Source organism: Patella vulgata, chromosome 4, assembly GCF_932274485.2.
Source record: "Patella vulgata chromosome 4, xgPatVulg1.2, whole genome shotgun sequence".
Taxonomy (NCBI): Eukaryota; Metazoa; Mollusca; class Gastropoda; family Patellidae; genus Patella; species Patella vulgata.
In genome coordinates this window covers 10,630,098-10,654,154 of record NC_065882.2, presented here as the reverse complement: position 1 = coordinate 10,654,154, position 24,057 = coordinate 10,630,098, and the positions used below count along the sequence as shown (strand labels likewise).

Below are 24,057 nucleotides of genomic sequence, written 5' to 3'. Positions count from 1 at the left end.
CCTGCCATTGCCCGGGTAAACATCCCCCCCCCAGTCCCCTACCACTGCCCGGACAACCTTCACCCCCCACCTCTCCCAATACCCGGGCAAACTTGATATATTATAGTTTATTTTCTCTTTAGACCATTCTGGCCTCGAGTTCACAAAGCATTTTCAGACTTAAAGGCTAATATTTGGGACCTAGAAATTAACACAAATGGGTCGCTACGCATACAATAATGTAATATGAATGTACATTATATATATAAATTGATTTACATTCAATCATTTCCGTTCTTACTCTAATTTCAAATCAATTATGTTCGGCGAAATATGCCAGAAGTGCCAATCGAATGGCAATCTCTAGCGTCTATACCGATAGTATTTATTGCGCATGCTCTGCAGATAAGAATATTGCGTCGCCGTTTGGCATGACTTGTGGAATATGTCTAGCCCCGTTATTCGAGTCCCTTGTTACAAATGACGCTGAAACGCATTATTTTACACGATATTTTGTCTAATTTTGTCTTTTCTCGGTAAGATCCCAACATCAATGTTGATTTGAATTGACAAAGTTCGTGTTTTCAATGTCGAAACTTTGAATGATAATGATTTAGCTACTTTAAGTTAAGAATTTACTCAAAATGGTTCACCTTATTTTAACTAAAATATCCCTTTATAAAACATTGGTTGTTTTAATGTATCAAATACATCATTAAGAAACTATGGGCAAAGTTTTGTGTTTCTGGATCAAAGATATTTCTCATAAGCAGTGACTGAAAGTTGAGTTAAGTCTGAGGAATGTTTTGTGAACTCGGGGCCGGGTGTATGTGGAGTTTCATTATACCAACAAGCTTTGATGTTTTCGTATGGACCTATCACTCACTATCTACTTGCTGTATAACACTTGTGTTTAATGATAAAGGAATATATCTGATTTTATTGATAATCGCTCAGATATATAAGGTCTTATTTAAAGTAACAAGACGTAACATTTTGAGAGAGAGAGGGGGGGGGGCAGTGGAGAGAGAGAGAGCGAGTTTAACCTCCTCTGGACACAAACTAGGACATTTCGTGACTAACATATGGTTCAATTTTATTTCTATCATTCGCTTGTGCGCAGGGGTCTTTAGCAGTGGGAGGACCCGGAGGACCAGAGGACCCGGAGAAAACCCACGAGGCTAGACAGGCGATCCTACTCCTTGTAACGTACAACCGGGGAATCGATTTAACATTTAGAAAACAAAATCGAAACATCAATGCTAATATAGATAATCTCCCGGCTTGGATTCAATCGGATTTAAAACAGACCCATCAATTTGGATCACGGCAAATCAAAATGGCGGTGGGCTTGTTACATAGGGAACAGCATAGATCGATTGACTTTTCAGGAGCCACGGTGGTTCGGTGAGTAAGACGTTGGCTCGCTAACCGGGAGGTCGCGTGTTCGGTCCCGGTGTTGGCCGAGAAAGTTCATATGGATTTTCCGACGTCGATCGCCCTTCTTCATATTTTTGTAAATACTGAACGATTTGATCCATTATTCACCGATATAATCCCTTTTAGCGATCAAATTTTCACAATATTGTAATTTTCAAAAGATTCATTTTTAATTTCAAAAATATTAATACATCTTATGATTGTCTCACTTTTACAGGAGTTATTGCGCTGGCTCAATGATTGGGAGGTACCAGGTTCGATCCTGATACATGAGTAATGGAACGCTTTAGACCACAGGTGGGCCAATATTTTGCAATATATTTCTCAAAGATTGGGAGGTACCAGGTTCAACCCTGATACGTGAGGAATGGAACTCTTTCTACAACAGATAGGCCAACATCTTGCAATATATTTCTCAAAGCTTGTATGGACTTGACCAAGAACATTTTGAGACTCAAAACTTTGAAGCAGAATACGACTAAACATGCAACATCCGCAGTGAATATCATAGTAACCAGCCTTGTAACTAACTGTGTTCTACTTCCGCCTCAAAATGGATTTGCCACAATCTAGAGGCCTGTAGCGAGACACCTAGTGTCGCAGTCGCTTCATTGATTGAGGTCAACACAGTGCGGTAAACAATTACAAGCAAAATATTGTGTGTTTTTATGTATAAATAAAATGAATTAATTGATAAAATGACAATGTTTTTATACGCCCATATTTCCATGTGGGCGTATATTGTCGTCGCCCCTGTCCGCCCGGACATCCGTCCGTCCGTCCACAGTTTGTTTGTGGACACTCTACAGGTCACGAATTTTAAAATATAGGTCTATCTCCCAAAGATTTCGGCTTCTTTCGATATTGGCATATATCGGACCATAACTTTATGGATTATGGCCCCTGATTGTACGAAAACTCGCGTTTTTAGCTTGCGTTTTTAGCTTGTGGACTCTCTAGTGGTCACAATTTTCATCTGATTTTGATGAAACATATGGTGCCATTTTATTCCAGTAATTCCCTTGCGCATAGGGTCAAAAGGGGCGACTGTACCTTTAACTATTATAGGGGATCCGAATGACCCCTTTCGTCTTCCCATTCCTGCCATACGCTGATCTTAAGCCCAGCGCAGACTGGCAAACATTTGTTGGCCGAACGATGTTATCCGACAAAAGTTAGTCGGTGTTTGTTGGATTTCAATACGAACATTTGTTCGCGAGATCAATAACATCGTTCGTGTTGGTCTCGTTTGCGTGGAATTTCAACAAAGAGCGAAACATTTCATACGGACAACCAATCAGTCCGCTAACGATCACGTGGTACAGACATGGCTGCGCCCATGTGGACTTTCGCCATTTTCTGATCACGCGATGTTTGAGTCAATCATGTGACATCAACGTCAGTCTCTTTTGAACAAATGTCGGTCGTTTGCGGGAAATTTAAAAACGGTATAAATCATTAATCTTGTTAGACACCAACAAATGTTAGTCGGTCTACGTTGGATTTAACGATTGGCCGTTCTGGCGGATTGTGCAACCCAGGACGGTTTTCTCTCACTGGGCGCGAGATAATTTTTGTATATATAAACTGACTGCAAATGGTGCTTTCTAGAAAATATCCTGGGGTATCGACCAAATGCACAAATAAAAAAAAACGGCGTAACTTCAAGAGTAGAGAGGGCTGCCAAACTAAAAACGGAGCACCCAAAAGAACTGTCTAAAATAGGACATTCCTAACTACGTGAGAACATCAACTTCCTTTGAGACCCCAGAGCCTATATGCCATACCCACAGGTCGCTTTTTCAGGGACCCTCCCCCTCGCAAGCCTATATATCATACTAACAGGACCATTCTCCGCCCACTCCTTCTTCATGGACCCCCGATATCGTCCTCGGGGAGGATGGACAGTAACTCCCCTTATGGGATGAACACTAGATAGGTTAAAGGGAATATGCTAAAAATTGTAAATGCACAGAAGTTTTTAAAAGAGAGTTTAACATCCACTCGACACAAATTAGGTTATTTCGGGATTAACATATGGTGCAATTTTATTTCAATGATTCATTTGCGCGTAGGGGACTTTAGCAGTGGGAGAAAACCCACGAAGTTTGGACAAGCGACCCTTCCCCTTGTCACGTACAACCGGGAAATCGAAACCACGCCAGTTGACTCAATGACAGACCTTATGATACAACGCGCAGGCGCTAACCATTCGGCCATCCACCCTAGACTTCTGTTTTTTATCGTACCGACTTTAATAATGATGATCGAGGCTGGTCTAAAATTCAAAAGTCAATATCTCGGTTCAGATTGGAGCAATTTGACTTAAATTGTCAGCATAATCTATTTACGTTATCTGGGTTTTTTTAGCTATTATAGCGAGAACTGTCAACTCTTTATCTAATGTCACAAAATGCCCCTTTAATCTCACTTTTAGATTGGATGCCCCCCCCCCCCGGAAATAGATGACCCATGCCGTCGCCTACTCTGCAGGCCGCGGAATCTGTAATTTTTTTATTCTAATGATATAGTAAGTAAATATGATATAGATGACCGGTGCCGTCGCCTACCCTCTGTACACCACTGAATCTAGTATAAGGTTACTCAGTACAATAACATCAAACCGGACCAGACAAAAACAATCTTCTCTACATTTAGCGGATTGTCAGACATAAAGATATCTACGATTGATTTACTATAAGTTCATGTTTTATATACAGTCGGTATTGATCACACTAAAATACATTCTACATAAATATAGTAAGATAGAGTGTGTGAAATAGCTCGATCTATTTTCTCGTCTTTTTCTTGTCCACTGCATGCCCGAAAATATGCCCGAAGCTCTCTTATGATATGTATGCCCGAAAAAACGGTATTGATTTCGGGCAATTTTCTCTTATGCCCCCCCTGAATTACTTTGAGCTCCTACGCCTATGTTTATACATAGTGACATAGTATGTTCATATATATATATCTTTAGGTCGTTTTCGTCGGTCTGGTCGATTTGTCCGGTTGAATGGCAGGGCGGCGCAACTCTTTATTGGGGCTTGTTGTTGAGTGTATGGCCTGACCCATTCTTCCTCCCATTCGGTTTTATTGTCCGGTATGGTGGTGTTGATTTCGTCTTTATTTTGTTATAAGGCAGAGAGGGACAACTATTTATATATTAGACGTCCATTTGTTTCACACGTGTATTAAACAGTTACGGGAAGATTACAGTTTATTTTTTAGTGAAAACATAACATTCGCTAAAAAAAGATGTGCACGAAATAATATAATCACTGAAATTAAAGATACAGTAGTTAAGAGTTTGATACAGAGTTATTTTTGTTATAAGAATTCAAAAATAAATGATAAAAAGGGAAAATATTGAAAATTTCAGTCAATTTACTTTATTCTCAACGGAGTTGTCACTGTTGGAATTTTGGACTAGAAATAGACATCAAATGTGTCTGCGCCGTCTACGAGAATTGCCGATCCTTTGATTGACAGACGATAACCCCACCCACATATTTTCGATTATCAAGTAACATTCTCAACGGCTATGGTACCCTCGCTTGGCAGGCCTTTTATCACCAGTCTCCGGTAGTGACGTCAGTGACTAACGGTAAATGTTAGCTTAGTCCGCCATTTATTGATTTAATTTTAAATGGACAACTGTTTAAATCCAAGTTGTATCCGAGCCATCCGAGGGTCTACAGAGTTAATTTTGAGCTTGTCATGTAAATCAAGGTCTAATTTATAATTTCTATAACATCTGAGGCCTAAATAAAGGCTTGCAATAGGCAGATTTAGCTCTTGCATAATGTAATTTTAATGAGCAGGCATACTGTCATACTTTATTATTATCACAGGTATGCAATACGCCACTTCTAATGTCATTCAGACAATTCTACGAATATTAGTCTGGGTGGGATGTCAACATTTGAGAATAACTAGGTCATTGGCGAGATTATCCGGTCTTTTACATTATCATGAACAAAATCTAAAGCAGGTAACTAGCCCTAAAACAATTTAAAAATTGACGTTTCAGAAAAATCTATTTGCATTGCCTGTTCAATATCCAGCACTCTCATTTTTTGGGACCAGGAACTGATCGCTACTCATCTTTTTTCTGTTCTTGGGTTGACTCTCTCCTTTCATGCAAGACCGATCGACATGAAAATTGGCATGCTTCTTCTTTGAACAATTCGGCATCGATTTGATGAATTAGATTTTTGAATTTCATCCAACAACATGGTCAGTTCCTGGTCCATAGTTCTTCAATGACCATAGCTAATAAACAAAAGTTCCATTGCCCGGAGTCCAATCATCCAATGCACAGCCGCCAGAATTTAACTATTGTAGTGTAAGGTATCAACTGACTTGTCCTGCCATCTACGGGAGTTTCCGGGTTGGACCCTGAGGTGGGCCGAGAAAGTAGCTAGGGAATTTCCAGTCTGATTTCACCTTGCCAAGGAAGGGAGGCCCGACAAATAAAGGCATTATCTAGTTCTTCGGATTGGTAGTAAATACGAGGTATAATGTACACTTTGGATTGCACGTTACAGAACCATTGACAGTTGAAAATCGAAATAAGAGAAAATCGAATTAATGGGGCGAATTTAAGACATCTGACATAATGTAAGGGCAGGTCCAGAAATTAGTGCAGGAAGGCGTCCGCCAGGTTCCCGAGACAATCTTTTTTTAGGCGGGGGCGGGGGTGGGGTGAATGGGGAGGTGAACATTTTTTAGAAAAACTTGGCCTCTATCTTCATTTTGCGAATTTCTGGGGTAACCATATAGTCACTTTTACATAACACAGTAACTGGAATTTTACATAAAAACATATACTAAATACATGCCTGCGGTGGGGGGGGGGGGTCATTGTAAACATTAGCTTATATTTAATGTTATAGCTGTGTGTGTATTTTCCTGTATACAACCTTTGTATTATGGATGTTATGAAGTTATATAAACATAGTTATAATAACACAGTGTTCCAGAGTTAATTGATCATTAAGTAAAAAGATACACATCTAGAAGTCCTGATTAGATAAGTGTCACCAAAGTGTCACCGTCCGTTTTCTGGAGATACGTGACCAGGGTAGTGTCACATCTGGGTTTTTTAGCCACGACGTAACCCCATAGAGCCTCACTGGACACAGCAATTTCAAACCCACTCAAATATAGTTCCGGCGCCACCAAATTTTCTAGACAATGTTTTGGCTGAACTGGATTTGTACCCCGCTCCCCCATCACGTGACGGGTTGTTTACTTTCTCCTAGCTGCCATCTTGAATGAGGGGAATACGGTCGGGTATAAACACGCCTATGGTTCACCTGAAGAAATCTTCAATAATTATAGGGAGGTTACCCTGTATACAGTAGCTCTTATATGGATGCAGACCACCAACTTTAGTAGAGAGCGGTTAGAAAATACACACAACTCAAATGAAAAGACCGATATACTTTATTATAGTAATATAGTTTTAGTTTTAATACATAAATATAAATACGTGTTATAAAATATATACTATGATTCTCTCCCCTTGCCGCAGAAAAAATTTAAAAATGGTCAAATCGAAAGCCCATTTAAAATTTCTAGTAAGCTACATGTAAGAAAATATAGCCCAGAATCTACTGACAAAATTACTGTGAAAATTCCACAAGACTCCTGTTTATGAATCATGATCTGCTATATGCTACAAGAAATCTAAACATGGGCACATTGAAGGAAAAACCTCAATAAATAGCTTTATATAATAGTCAAATAATAAGAATCAAATCATTATGAGCGTGCGAAAGAATCAAGTGTATTAATTAAGTTAGGGCATACATCCTTATTTATATAAAACTGAGAACAACTAATATTATACTGAATACAAAGAAGCAATCGTAAAAAATATGAGACCAGTCCCGACGACCGTCGTATGCTGAAAAGCATTACATAAAGGCGAAAGTCTACTACTTGACGTTTGTTTCACGTGAGATCGTCATGATCGATTTTAGCGTCAGCTTCAGTGACAGTCACTTCTTCGTCGAGATCAAAATCAGCGCCATGTCGCGTCAACAGTCCCATCATTTTATTCGGTTCATCTCGGGATTGACAATAAAACAATGGTTTATGACCTAATTTATCTTTACAATTGACATCAAGTCCATTCTCTAATAGATATTCTATACATTCGTACTCGCCGTGTTTACAAGCTACGTGTAAGGGCGTTTTACCATCGTCATATGTGAAATCTAAGCGCGAACCTTTAGATACTAATAATTTCATTTTAGGAACAGGCTGTTTGTTGGAAACACAGCAAGAATATATTGGCGTTTTTCCTGCCTCACCTTGAAAACAAAGCTGTAAATTCCGATCCCTAGCGAAATCAAAAAGATATTCAAGCACACCAATATCACTATACATGCACGCTTTATTCAATAAATAACTAAATGGATACCGTTCATTAAAATCAGAATCTATCAACAACTTAATTTTAGCAAGTGATTCTATTTCCGTCACGAAAGAGGAGTATAATAGTGAGTGTTCCCAGCCACCAGGCATCCCGTAAGCATTTACTTTTTCATCAAGCAAGTATTTCACACAATGTGAAGTGCCATGTTCACATGCTTCGTGTAACAAGGTTTTATTATGTCCATGCCTGGTAAGCAAATCAGTCCCTCTCAATTTCAGATGTCGCATTTTAGGGACCGGCTGAAGAGATGATCTACAACAAATGAATAAAAGGGGCTCCTCTGTCTCGTCTACAGAAATATTACAGCCTTTGTCTAATAAATATTTTACACTATTTAAACTGCTGTATAAACACGCTATGTGTAATAAGGTTTTCTTATGTTTGGTTTTGCAAGTAATATCCCCCCCGGCTATAAGCAGGCCACGCAACGTATTTATCGCTTCACTGTCCGCTTCATTCATTCGATCATGTATATTTTTATCAAAAATTATCTCAAGTAGGTTACTGGGAGCTGATTTGTATATTTCAAAAAGGGCTTTAGCGTCTTTAAACCCCTTAGATACAATCATTTTTATTTTATCAATTGGTATAAATTCTGAGTAGTAAGCTAGTTCAAGTGGTGTTTTACCATTCTTATCAACTTTACGTACATCATCTCGATTTTCGTCCAGTATTGTCTTAAACTTGTCTTTATCTTTGCAATAAATAGCAGCATGATGAAGAGGGAAATCCTTTCCTGTAATAGATAACAAATAGTGTTTTAAAGCAAGCTTTTCGGGGACCAGGAACTGGTCGCTAAGCGCTACTCATCTTCTTGTTGTTGTTCTTGTTTTTGGGGCGACGCTCTCCGAAAAAGCCTAAGGCTCCGTCAATTCAAGTCCGATCAACATGAAAATTGGCATGCTTTTTCTTTGCACAATTCGTCATAGATTCAGGAAATTAGATTTTTTGAATTTTATCTAACAACTCGGTCAGTTCCTGGCCCATAGTTTGATCGTAGTTGTTAACGTCTACTTACAATCTCTGTATAGTCATTATTTATTTAGACACCCATTGCAAATCAAGACATATGAGATTTTTTTTGTCACAATTCATATTGTCATTGACACTAAACGTAAACTTATGAAAATTATATTTGTTATTTGGTGTAATAGGGTCGCAACAATTACATCGAAGATCCGGACATTTAGATACGGTACATAAAAACCTGTCCTTGTGATAGATGAATTGAATTTGGCTTTGGTTAGGAGGCGTTTCAGATTAGGTGGCTGTCTCTGTGATTTAATGAATTGAACATTATCAAATTTCGTTCTGAGGTTGTTGTTTGATGTCAGGAGTGACCTGCTCTCGTACATTGTTTTAAAGAAGTTTGGATGTTGGAGGTTATAATACATTTTATGCCAAACAGGCAATAAATTGGCAATCGAACTATGTAATTTACCTTAGGGGAAGGTATATAGGAAAGACCCAAATGACAACACATACTTCAACCAAAATACAGGATGATCCCACTCAGTGAGCATCTTGAAGTATGTGGCGGGGGAATATTTACTGTTTTTTTTCCTTTATATAGTCTTAATAACTAAAACAATCACCTCTTGGATATGGTGGCTGATTGGTATCATGTCGTAATGTGATGTCGGGTTGTCGGGTTATGAAAGGCGACATCACATTACGACATGATACCAATCAGCCACCATATCCAAGAGGTGATTGTTTTAGTTATTAAGACTATATAAAGAAAAAAAAAACATTTCTACCCGACAACACGACAACCCGACATCACGACATTTCTACCCGACATCACGACATTTTTACCCGACATTACGACGCTAAAAATGTCGTGATGTCGGGTAAAAATGTCGTGGTGTCGGGTTTTCGGGTTGTCGACTTTCATGATCAATGTTATTCATAACAAAAAACTGGCAATTAAGACTATTGTTAATTGAATTATTGTTTAATAAATGCCTGAAGAGCCGATATCGCGGCGAATACGTTAGCATAAAAATGTAGTTTTATTTTGCCATTTTTAATTTCAATTATATACAAATGTATTACCAAAAAGCAGCTTTAATTAACTATATATATATAGGTATATTTACCTTCGACATCAAGTTTGTTTATCGTAGAATTTAATGTTGATGTTGAAGTTGTTATTTGCGATTCATCTGTGATCTGTAATAAACATCAACAATACACACTTTTACCGCATAGCCGATATTCTTGTTATTCGATGGGGGCGGCCAATCCGGTTATTTGATTTTTCATTCTTTATGTTGTGTTTGGGAAGGGGGCTGGTTTGCGTGAACTTTTTATGTTTTGTTTTTTTTAAAATTTGTCAGTTGTGCCAGGAATATAAAGTGAATGAGCGGAGTGGATGCATACTTTCACTTCGTGTCTTAAAATTGGTCATAGGCGGATTTTTATAACGGGGAGGAGATGTTACGAAGACTTTATAGAATGTTTGGGTCAGAGATTACGATCTCTGTGTATTGTCTGCTACAGATGCCAATCAGAAAATAACAGAAATCTTGGCATCAGTTTCAAATTGATCTAATTCATTATTCAATCATTGCAGTTCATTTGAAATTTTAAATATCATTTCCCATAAACTCTTTGTAAGAATCTGATGTCATTAGAATAAGCAAAGTGCCAAGGAAAAGATTATTGTCATCTATGGGAATATGGACAACTAGATTTGGTGTTGCATTTCACTGGTCACGTGTCTACAGATTTGTAGACGTAGTATGTCTATCTTTTTATGTGGTATTTTCGTATTAAATTGAGTTATTTGTCAATATGGAAGTCATCAACAACAAAAATAATTCTATCTCAAGGTAACTTTATATTATGCCTGGCTACGAATACCACGAATCGCGCGAATAGTGCCAACTCGAAATTAATGAAAATAAGAAAAAAACCCAAAAAATCGTAAAGAATCGGTAGCAGTAACGAGTAGTGTACACAGGTGTTACGATAATTCGTGAGTAATCGGGTGAATGTCCAGATATAGGGTTACGATAAAGGTACGAAATAAACGGATTGCAGCGATTCAATTAAGAAAAAGCCAAAATTTTAACAAATATATATCGAATAGTGCCGAATATTGTAATGAGAGAACGACTCATATGAATGCTTTAAGATCAAGGACCACCAGATCTTAGAATAATGCAAGGTACCTACACTTGACAATAACCTTAGTATTTGTTCATTTATTTTTAAAGCTTGCTTCCTCCCCCTTCTCGTTAAATTGTCCTGTTCCGCCGCCATTATCTTTAATGATATGTCTTGCTTCTTCTTGTTTTTCGGATGGAATAAGGCTTAGTAATAAGTTGATTTTAGAGTTTAAATCTGCTTTTTCTTTTTCTAACTGCTTGTTTTCTTTTCGCATATTTTCCAATTGTTCTTCTAGTACTTTTTCTCTTTTCTTACTTTGTTCTTCTAAACGTTTCAGTTTCAGGTCCTATTCCATTTTTGCTTATTAGCTCTGATGTATGTTACGTGTATAGCAGGGGCGCTTTAAGATTAGAACAAAGACACTACACGTCATAGGTCACATGAATTCTATCCCTGTTTATATTTTTATTGGAAAATTCCCTTGACATGACAGAGGAGCATAGGAAGCTTTGTCAGTTTCTACCATGCCAAAGGATTGTCTAGTCGAGTGGGAGAAGGCTCGGTACGGATTGACACTGGTGCTCAGATATCAGAGAGAGAGAAAGAGAGAAATGGGGTTTAACGTCCACTCGACATAAACTAGGTCATTTAGGGACTAACATATGGTTCAATTTTATTTCAATAATTCGCTTGCGTGTAGGTTTAACGTCCACTCGACATAAACTAAGTCATTTAGGGACTAACATATGGTTCAATTTTATTTCAATAATTCGCTTGCGTGTAGGCGTCTATAGTAGTGGGGGGGGGGACCAGAGGACCCGGAGAAAACCCACGAGGCTGGACAGGCGACCGAACTCCTTGACATATTCAAGTGGGGATTCGAAACAACGGCACTTGACTCAATGACGCGCACGCGCATTAGACCCCCCCCCCCCGGCCTGGTTAAGAATATGTGATGGTAGAACGTATAATAACCACGTATAAAATCAAAATTCGAAACCACGCCATTCGACTCAATTCGGCCTCCCCCCCCCCCCCCTCAGATACCACTGAATCTTTTTAGAAGTCCCCACCTTGCAAGATTTGATGTGACTGTTGGCAATATAGAAAACTTGACTATTAGAGACGGGAACTAACTGATCAGGGTCTTTAATTGTTAAAGAACACAGTAAAATGTCAACTTAAGAGTGAAAGGTGTTAGGCGTAGATAGTATTCGTCACTGTGCATTTTACTAAGGTATGGATAACAATTATCCTAACTGCGACATCGTGCCTCAATCCAAAGAAAAACTTCATTCTAGACCGTCTGGGTTTGTTAAGAGTGGCCGAAGCTATTCATATACCTCCGGAATGGAGTGTCGCGGAACGCTGAAAATAGATAGATAGGGTTCATCCATGACGGATGGAGGGACCAACAAAGATCAAAATCATGTCATGTTCTCAATTCATTCCACCGGGTAGCACACAATCTTTATAACACATTTTGATTAAAATGCAGGGGCCATAACCGATGCATACCCATCCGAGATCTGTTGAATTTTTAACATATTTTTTTAAGTTTCACCAAAATTCGCCAAAACATTGTCGTATCAAGAGGATCCACATGCGTGACGATCCTTAACTTATACCTCAAGCTTCGTTTGTCCACTTGCTTCGCATATATTTTAAATAGTGCTGAAATGGCATTTGCTATCACCCAAGAAGTAGCTGTCTGAATTGCACCAAAATCAAACTCGTCCAATATCTTTTGACATTTAACAATTAAGTGTTATAACGATGAGCTCTAAAAGGGAACAGATCCCAGGTCTGGTACCAATTGTGAATTCTGGGGGTCCACAACCCTGGTACATGTTTTTTTCACTATTTACGTGCGAGGCAGAGGTAAGTCTAATGAGAATTCCTATTTTCACAAAATTTGAACTGCTATATGATAATGTAAATCAAACTAGGATAAACCATTTTGACCTCTAGAGGTTATGCAAGGTATTTGGGAGATTTTGTTATAATCATGGGCAATAATCCAGAAGGTTTAGGACCAGTATGTGCCATGATCTTAATATTGTAATCTCTGTCGGGGCGTATTTTTTTTACAGTCAGGTTTATTGCTAACAATCAGGTAACAAAGAACATTTGCTTAATAGTTCAGCTTATATTTGCCAAAAGATTTGTAACAAAGGTTATAATTCTAACAGGTTTGAATTTAAAGTTACAATTTCATATATTTAAGTTAAATTTTTAAAATGTATTAAAATAAAGCCCTAAAATAGATGGTATCTATAAACAGTCCTACCTTGTTAAAGAATAATCCTATTAATCCTATAATTCACTATTGCTAGTTGAGAAATTGGCAAAAATATCATTTTCAACTTCAAATTCAGACCTTTGAAGATAGCTATGCCATGGTGGGGAATAGGAAAACAAGCGAGGTAATTGTGTTATTATTTTCGGTGTGAAGATTTTTAAGTGTGAGAAAGATAACCTATGATCGTATAATAGTGAGTTGACAACCTATTGAGCAAAAGACATAAAAAATAATTATGTTTTGATATTCTTAGAAAATATGAAATTGTAACTTTAAGCAAGTCTGATGGTAAATTTATAAAACTTATAAAACGTGTGTTTATGTTATTAAATTTCAAAACATCTGTAGCAAATATGCAAATGAGTAGGCTATATTTACAAACAATCAACTGGCACGGGCATAATTATTTACAGCAATTTATATATGATACTTGGTGACCCTTTCTATATAATTGGAGATCGATAATAATATACATGGATCGTGAGAACTTGACATGTTTAGGAAGTTACAACGACTGATATTTACCAAATGTACACGTTCAAAACATACATCTCTGATGTTCTTCGTTTCTATGCATTCAAACATAAAATGAAATAAATCTTCATTACATTGATGGCATAATGGTCATAATGGAAAAGTAGTTTGATTTCGTCTATGCAAATTCAAATATGTTGGTAATAGATTTGGCCTAAATTTTTGTAATATTTAGAAATATTTTGTAATTTCTGTGTGTGAATGGAATGTTCGACAATAAATAAAATTCCTGAACTAGATTTATTTTGAATTCGCAATAATTGTTTAAACTTTCATTTTCTGATAATTTAGCTGACCTTCTTGTTAGTTTATATCTGATAATCGTAACTTAAATGCAATTAAAACCATGTTAAAATTGCCGATCATTTCAGTTTCAAAAACATAACCAAATCCTAAGGAATATAACATAATTCTGACCTTTGTCGCCCAACTAACCCTGCCGACTTTGTCTAATTGTTTTAACATAATAAATATTTGTTTGGGATATCGATCTATGGACATAATATGCAACAGGTTACACCAGTATTTAATACAACACAAAGTATAATGTATGCTTAAACTGTGTCTTCCACATTCCCCAAGTTTTCCAGCATTTGAGAAACTCTTAAGAATTCCTAAAATGAACATGCAAAAGTTGTTATGTACTTTTTCAATTTCGTGTCGATATTGAAAACCCCACAACTCAGTTACATAGATGAGGACAGGTTGTTTTATAACATGATCAAAAATCTTAAAACAAAGGTTGATATCTAAATATTCCGTCTTTCTAATTAAACTTCATATAGGTATCAAGACCCTCTCCGCTTTAATTGATAGGTTAGTAATATTTTTATTCCAGTTCAATCTGGAGGAAAATATTAGGCCCAGATAATTATAATAAGTTACAGTTTCTTTTTGTTGATTATTTAAGAACCATTTCTCATTTTGCTTTATTACACCACCGTTTCTAAAAACAATTATTTTGGTTTTATCTGGATTTATTTTAAGATTAAACTTCGAACAAAATTTCTCTAGTAAATTAATTTCATATTGTAAATCCCCGACTGAATCAGAGAACAATGACACGTCGTCAGCATATAATAACGAAGCGATTTCTGGTGCTTCTGGAATGGTAAATATACCCCTGCAGTTTGAAGAATTTAGCATTTTATTAAGGTTGTTAATATATAAACAAAATAACAATAGGCTTAAAATACATCCCTGCATTATACCGGAATCACAATTAAACGATCGTGTAACATAAGAATCAAGTTTTACACAGGCGGTAACAGATTTATACATAGAAGTTAATGTAGCATACATTTTTCCATGGAGTTCTTTATTTATTAATACAGATAGCAGTTTAATTCTGCTTAACCAATCTAGACTTACAGATTAGTCGAAAGCGAAATATATATTGCTGGTCGAAGTTTTTGATGTGAAACGTCACCATGTTTAATCACCCTCCTTCAATTAGAATCAAAGTTATCGTGTCCCAAAGTATCGATCGGTGAAATTACTTGGTTCGGATTAGCCTTAGCGGAAAATGTTGATCAATAAATTCAGTCAAGACATTAACCTAATGGTGAATAAGTTGTGTTTCACAGCCTTAACCAATCAAATCGTGTATTGCTACTTAAACTATCATCAGCGAACTTAGTCAAGAAATTGATATTATGAAAGTATACCTTCACCCAGTTAGAATCAAAGTTTTCCCTTTCCAAAGTCTCAACCAATCAAAATGCCTATCTCTGCTTAACCTTAGTGGAACATTCTAGCTCAATCTGACGAACAGGTATTGTATCCCAAACCTTGTGACGGGCGGACGAACATACATTTGTACAAACACATTTTGATAGTCTTTAATGAGTGGGGGACTAAAATAAATTGTAACCTCCAGCATTACACTATTATTAACATTACCATTGGATACTCATGTAAATAATAAACTATAAAGTTATACATACCATTAAACACAATACTGCCACAATGTGTAAAAATATATAAAAGCACAACTATCTATATGTTAGCTATTTGAACTACTTAAATAGAAATTGGTGTTAATAAAGGGAAATATAATTAAATCTAATACAAACGAGACCCTAAATGGGGTAATATAATAAAAATGTAAATCAAACAGTATATCGGCATGATTAACCATTTTAAAAAAATGCTTTTAAAAAATACCCCAACCGCCCTTTATCAAAACTGTCTCAATCTTATCAACAATAGAATCGGACGTTTCCACCTCTTGTCTGATTTGTTGCCGTGCAGCTAGTTTAATCCTCTGTTCCTCCATTTCCTTTCTTGTTTTTCCAGTTCTTTCCTCCTTTATTCATCCTCTTGTCGCTGCCCCCCCCCCATTTCGCCATCAGGTCTACCAATGTCTCTCCTGTGTGTCATTCCCCGTCTCTAGTTTTCGAATTTTCTGTTTCTTTTTATACTCTTCTTTTTCTGGCTTTTCTTTCTATTCCCATTTCTCTTCCTTCAAACGTTGATTTTCCCTTTCTATCTCGAGCTGCTGTGGTAGTTCTTTAATCAACTTTTCAAGTTTCCTCTCTTTCTCATCGAGTTCCCTTTCTCTCTTCTGTAACTTTTCTTTAAAAACTTCTTCAGCGGCTTTATACATGTGCCCAGTATAGTGTTTACCGCTATTGGATTGGATTTTTTCTCTTACTACTTTCAGTATATCCTCAACATCCTTTTCCAGATTTACAGGATGGGCTTTATTATTAATGGCAACGCAACGACCATGACATTTGGATATAATCGACTTGAGGTTTTCTGGACAGTTTTCTATATACTCGTCTAACGTATAATCTTCACCGATCAACACATCTTTACATGTAAACACAATAACTACAAAATTCATCACACGTTCGCCAAAAATATCTTTAAATGTAGTAATCGTTTCGTGTTCTTCCTTTGTAAATCTACAAATGCGCATCACTAAGACATATACGTGTGGTCCTGGAGATGTCAGTAAGATACAGTGAACTAGGCCTTTTACAGTTCCCGTATTAGACTTCCTTGTGTCAAATAAGCCTGGTGTATCAGCTATCAGAAGCTTGGATCCATCTTCTAATGTTCTAGTGCCACACTTACAAATGGATGTTACAGAGCTACAAGATAAGGAAGACTTAAACGCCTCATATCTTAGCAGACTGTTTCCAAGTGCACTTTTACCTACTCCAGTTTTACCGACCAATACAATTCTTATTTCTGTAAATTAAAAAATGTCTATTTGATATTCAGACCTAGCCTTATCGGCGGAATATCTAGTTTCTAAGATTAATTTGGATAACGTACAACAAAAACCCAAACTGTATTCTAATTTATCTAGACCGTTTTATATAAAATTTGTAAACAATTTTTTGAAAGCCTTAATTACACATTCCGGTATCACGAGTACGGGTGCTGGTGTTGCTATAACGTGGGAGGGAATGCGGAACGGAATGGAAAACAGAATGGGCAAAGGAATGCTTTTAATGTGGTGGAAGTAGCATTAGAGTGTTTGTAACAGGCGATTCATTCTCAAAAATAAGAATATATCAACAAAGAAATTGACAAATTCTAAACGAAAGTACTGATATCTACGAACCCTCTTAAGTGCACGATTCCACTCTTAGAAAATTCATGCACAATGTCACTCTTATATAATTATTTCGTTTAAACTAAGTATTATTTCGTTATAACGAACTAAAAACGAAATATTAATACGTTTAAACGAAATAATTAATTCGTTTAAACGAAATAATTAATTCGTTTAAACGAAATAATAATTTTTTTTTAAACGAAATAATTAATTTGTTTAAACGAAATAATTAATTAATGGATTTTTAGCGATATGCGATCTTTGCCGAAAACCTTAGTGTGTAGCATTAGTGACATAAAGGGATGAACTGTATCGACTTTTTGCGTTCCACAACCTTCCTTTCCAGGGTTACCCCTCCCTCTATTCTGAAAACCTTATGGACACGAACTCTATCGTTTACGTAACATTTCTATCCATATGATCCAAATAACGAAAACCTTGTGAACTCGAAAGAAGCAATAGATTTTAACAAATTATTTGTCAAGTTTGGTATAAACCATTAGGTTCATAAGCGTATGAACCCTGTCGATTTTCGGTGTTCCACGACCTGCAGTTCGGATGGGACGAAAAGCCGAGGACCCGTGTATACACTGGCGTGCACGTAAAAGATCCCTGGGCAGTTAGAATTCGATATAACAGTAGACCATAGTGCCTCTGCCAGGGGACGATTTTCCCTTATAGCACACTGTATGGCGTATGCCCGTCTTCATTAGCCGAGTAGGACATTAAACACCATTTTATTTCTAATTAGTCCCATATTTTAACAATTCCTTGCATTTTGGGGCATATTCACCCAGTCAATTCATCGATAGTTTATTGTCAGGGATATAAAAGAAAATAACGCGCTCCCATTTTGACGAACCCCGAATACATTCACAGTGCTAATTCATATTCTTGACAGTGGGTAATATTGTGATTATTACGTTCAAACGGAATAATACTTTATTCCACAACTATTATAAATGCTACAAATTTAAATTGATGTTACAGAAGTCAACTAATTGATGTTACAGAAATAATTAGTAAATACGTACCCTTCAAATCTTGTGTTGTGGAGCTGGCCATCGTCTGAAACAATAGAGCGAAGAAAACATGTATTTCTTTTTGTTGGAAAATCCAAAGATATTTATTTAATTCACTGCAAGTAAATATTTGAAGTTACGTCTTTCGTCAACCCTCGTATTAAACATTGTCTTGTGTTTTATTCACCTGTTTTGTTGTATGTGGATCTTCTGTCCCCCATCTATTTGGCTGATCCACAGATTGATGTTCCATTTCAGCAGTTTCTATTAGTGATTTATTACCTGAAATAGATCGACATCGTCGTTTATTCGACTTGATTTTTAGAATCCATATATTCTTTGAACAAGTTAAACGAAATTATCAGGTCGCAACTTGAGTTAAAATTTTGGTGATTAGCACAGACATTTGGTGACTTAGTTTGTTACCCCAACTGCAAACTAATAAGGATACTAATAATTGTGTGATTTAAACCAAAGGTATGGATGAAATATTGGGAATTTCGACGGAACATTTAATTTCTAAGACTAATTTAGTTTTTGTTTTGTTGTTTTGCAAAATGGTTATCTTCCAGAAAACTCGCCCTTCAATGGGTGTAATGTTATAAGGAAGACCATTAGGATGAATGAAATGAAAAAAAATTCTGATTATTTCATAATTACGATATGATTATCTCTTGATAGTAGAAGATCATTGGGTGCAGTCAAATGAAAAACATATTCTGATTATATCGTAATTTGGACATAATCTACAGGTCGCCATACAATAACATAATTCTGATTTACCGAGTAGCTAGACCAACATTAATATAAAAAAAAATCATTAATTTTATGATTCAATTAAAATCAATAATTAATTTCATCCTCTCATTATTATCATTCACTATTGTTATGCCCTCATTAATATCATTCATCAATTTCATACTTTCATTAATTTTATGGCTCATTAATATCATTCATTAATTTCATACTGCCATTAACGCTATAGCATCAATGATATCATTCATTAATTTCATACTCTTAATAAATTTATTGTCTCATTGACATCATTCATTAATTTCATATTCTCGTACTCTTATTAACTTTATGATCTAATTAATATCATGTTATTCTTAAAAACCGTTAATCTTTATTTTCATATTTCGGAAAATATCAAATTTCCAAACGCTTAATCCAGCCTCAAATGTACTCCGGTGGAGTATTTTGCATTTAATTAAGAAAACAAAATCAAAATTTCAACGGTAGATAATCTCAAGGGCTTAGAGTGAATAATGTAACGCATATAATGTGTTCTATTAGATCGCTCATATTTACTCCTCTGTGAATCAGCTATATGTTTTTCACGACAAGTTCTACAAATGCTACGATTTTAAATGCTACGATAGTGAAACTGATTTTTGACCATCTGCCCTGGACTAACACCACTGAATAAAATAAAAACGGTTAATATACACCAATGCTGGTTAAGAATGGCTCTTTGCATTTCATAAACATTATCACTAGTTATCAATAATCTACCACAGGAACAATGGTACGTATATTTTACATTTTCCCTTAGTTGGAAATAATTAGTAACTACGTACCATTCAAATCTTGTGCCGAGGAGACGGCCACCGTCTGAAACAATAAGGAAAAGAAAACATGAATTTCTATTCGTTTGGAAATTAAATTTAATTCACAGCAAGTAAATATTTGAAATTACCCTCGCTTTAATCATTGTCTCATGTAATTGGTACTTTAGAAAGGTGAAATGATTATAAATGATTTTGTTTCACTTAGAGATCCTGCCCCAAGTCTTTCTGCAAACCCATATCATTAAGCTGATCTTCCAGTTCAGTTTCTTTCAGTGTAAATATTTTAATAGAAATAGATCAACATCATCTTCCACTCAAATAATAATTTGAAATCGTTGTATTCTTTGGAAAATTGAAACAAAAATTCAAATGATTATATCAGTCAAGAATCAATCGTGTCATTCATATATTATGAATGGTGTAATTTTATGAATGGTCTTCTCACGTTAAAATACGCCGCAAATATCGCTTGTCAAGGGCATGTCTTTCTTCTTGAAAATAAAAGAATTCGTGTTTTTGTTGTAGGTACGTTGCGACTCACCCATGCCACGGGGATTGAATTATTGGTGCATAACGGCGGGACGATGTACCCAATACTACCCAATATCACCAAATACTACCCAATACTACCACAGGAAGATGCAAAATAGGCATATTACTTGAATGTTCTCCAACATAATAAGTAATATCGCGGGAAATATGCTTCAGACCCGATTACCGATTTCTGGCTGTTCCATTTGCCTCCCTATATCACCCAAACAAGCAAATAATAACCCAATACTACCAGAACACTAGTATAGTATAATTACTGCAACCGATATTCGATAATTTGCAAAAATGGAAATGGTTACGCAGTTATCTCCCTTCACAACAGATAAATAGATTTTAGATTGCTACTCAGATTAATCATCTTCTTTGACGTTGCAGTTGGTTTCCAAGACGACAAAGTTAAAACAAGAAAAACAAGTATTTTATTGTGTATATTTGAATCATTATATATCATTAACTACTGTATTATTATATGAGATGACCATGAATATCGTCAGGCGTCAAGCGGTGGCAATAACAATAAGTTATTACAGATGTCTCCGCTATAGTTATTGTTTTCATTGAATTAACATGAGGCCATATTATACATTACACTTAAAGGTCAATATTCACGCATTGTTTATGACTTAGTGCTTCGTACGTGAGGGGGAGGTAAAAATTCAAAATGGCGCAAAACGTTTAACCAAGGGGTAAAGATGGGTAACTCTAATAGATCATGAAAAAAAACAAGACCCCCACCCCCTTTTCACACCCACACACACTTAATTCCCGCTTTCATACTACATTAAAGTTCCCCGCCCACGCTATTTTGTCAGTGGTGCAGGTCGAGGGGCCTGACAATGATAAAGCATCTAGTCGTAAGGATGGGAAATAAGCCTAGCCCCACCGGTGTACTCGTTGGCGTGCACGTGAAAGAACTCTCGGCAGTCCGGGCTAATATTCCTCATATCACACCTTAGAACGCCCAACCGTTTCATTTCATCTTTTGAGATAATAATTACATAGCATCACATCATATTAATAAATATCAAACTAAATTAACTTATAATAAAAAAAAATATATCTTAGCATGGAACTTTACCTTACAATGATTTCCAAATTCACCCGGTTCTGTGACACTCCTTCCTAAAAACAAATAAAAATAAAAACATTACAAAACCATCATTTAAGAAAACAGATTCAAATTTTACTCCGTGGGGGTAGGAGACGAATCATGTGAATGCCTTAAGGTCTGTGGCAGCGATGACACAAACAGTTCTATAAAAAAATTGTTATAAATATAATTAAGCAAGTTTTTGTTTCAATTGATAACGTTTTGTGGAGGGGTGAGGGTGGGTGTGAAAAGTGTTATCATATGCATTGCACCTGGGGTATAAATATATAGTTCCATTAATTTTGTTTTTGTTTCAACTGAAGACGTTCTGTGGTGAACGGGTGTGATAAATGTTTTCTTTTTCACCCGGAGTGTAAATATATAGTTCTAGTAATTCTGTTGCATAATCCCGTAAAATTAATTTAAATAACTTACCATGTAGAGGATCAATCGATGTAGCGCGAATTATTTTATGTCCAGAATACCCTTCTGACAAATCTGTATCTGGTCTTCGTTTGTAAAGCGAGGTATGTGGTGTTGGTGTGTTACTGGGTTGTTTTGGTGTTACAGGTGTTACTGCTGGTCTCTGTTGGAAAGGTGAAGCATGCGGTGATGGAGTGTTATTGGGTTGTTCTGGGATACGGTATGTTAAAGAGTGGTCATATGTTTGTTTCTCTGGTTGATATGCCTTTCGTGATACTATACCGATTCGGCTCTCTCGGGATATCCCAGAAGAATTTTTTCCTAGACGATTCTTAAATGATTGATTGCGGAACGGATTTAATGTTTCTGATTGAGTTCCCTTCCATAATACATCATGTCTAGTTGGTGAATGAATCACATTGTCTTTGTTTGGATAACCCATTGATTTATCAGACTCTGGACTATGGACAGTGGGTTGGCGTGGCAATTGGCTTATCGGAACAGATGGAATAATCGGATGACGAGTAGATGAAGACAGAGGTATTGGTTGACGATTTTGGAAGTTTTGATCAAACGACTGGTGAATTGTGTACTGTGTCATATCAGATTGTTGAAGTGGTGTCTGTATTGATGGTTCTTCGTTTGATTCTGAGTTCTGTGGGGTTGATGGGCTGTTAGGTGGTTCAGGTGAATGCTGTATTGATGAGCTGTCACTCACAGAGGCGGTACTTCGCTTCACTTGGAAATGAAAATAATTAAATTGGTGTGAGATAATTGGTTATTAATAAAATAGTAAATACATTTGACTGATATATAATAACTAAAGTGTTTACTATACCTTGTAACTTGTCAACAACTGTTTTAAAACCAGCATCTTTCAAGCATTTTGTGAATAGCGGATAAGCACCTGAGCCGGATTGCATCACAGTTTCCAGCAACATGGCAGCACCTGCTCTACTGTTCTCATCTTTAATTTTTTTATTTATTTTCTCAATGTCTTCAAATTCAAAAAGTTTTTTCTCGAACAAATGCTCCATCAGTGTTTGGATGTGGACGTGTATATTGTCTATTAGAAATGTCCAATTGTATCTGATCGTCGCCTCACCTTCAACAGATATTTTGCCCCTGACTTTGCCAGTCATCCCCAGTACAGATATATTCTGTGTTGTCTGCTTTTCACCTGGAACACCAAATACATTTTTTTAAATAAACAAACTCCTTATATAGTCTCTTGTTAATGGTATTGTCACCCCAAAGTAGCCTTTACAGGGCACACAAAAGTTGACCGCAGAGACTTCGATAAAACACTATACATATTTTTCTTGTTATTGACAATAACCTTATTATTTGTTTTTTTTTAAAGCTTGCTTCCTTACCCTTTTCGTTAAATTGTCCTGTTACGTCTCCTTTATCTTTAATGATGTGTTTTGCTTCTTCTTGTTTTTCAGATGGAATAAGGCTTAGTAATAAGTTGACTTTAGAGCTAAAATGTTCTTTTTCTTTTGCTAACTGCTTGTATTTCTGAAGTTCGTCGTTTTCTTTTTGCATATTTTCCAATTGTTCTTCCAGCTCCTTTTCCCTTTTCTTACTTTGTTCTTCTAAACGTTTCACTTTCTCGTCGTATTTCATTTTTGCATCTCCGTGCATATTGTATGTATACCGACGTCCATTGTTCTTCCTAACTGTTGTGTTGATTATTTCTAAGATGGCGTCAATATCTTTATTATCATCTACCACACTGATTTCATTATACTGCAGGAGAACACATCTATTATCACAATCAGCAATGATTGTTCTCAGGATTTCAGGCGCTTCGCCTATTAAGGTTTCTTTATTCTTAGGTTTATATCCATGATTATTCAAGATGATAACAGAAAAGTCGTTAAGATTTTCACCAAAATGATCTTTTAACCACTGCAATGCCTCCATTTCGTCTTTACCAAGTTTGATATCAACTCTAACCACGAGAAGAAAAATGTCCACACACTGTAAACACTCGAACAGA

General features: G+C 36.3%; 1 protein-coding gene across 1 annotated transcript; it reads right to left on the bottom strand.

The window, feature by feature from the left end:
* Positions 1–6,854: 6,854 nt before the first annotated feature.
* LOC130010260 (serine/threonine-protein phosphatase 6 regulatory ankyrin repeat subunit C-like) lies at positions 6,855–22,803 on the bottom strand. The gene is made up of 6 exons (XM_050544654.1): positions 22,065–22,803; positions 21,618–21,661; positions 19,997–20,030; positions 18,604–18,698; positions 9,970–10,042; positions 6,855–8,603 (listed from the first exon to the last, which is right to left on the bottom strand). The coding sequence occupies exons 1-6, from the start codon at positions 22,651–22,653 to the stop codon at positions 7,381–7,383; spliced, it is 2,058 nt and encodes a 685-aa protein (XP_050400611.1). The 5' UTR covers positions 22,654–22,803; the 3' UTR covers positions 6,855–7,380.
* Positions 22,804–24,057: the final 1,254 nt, after the last annotated feature.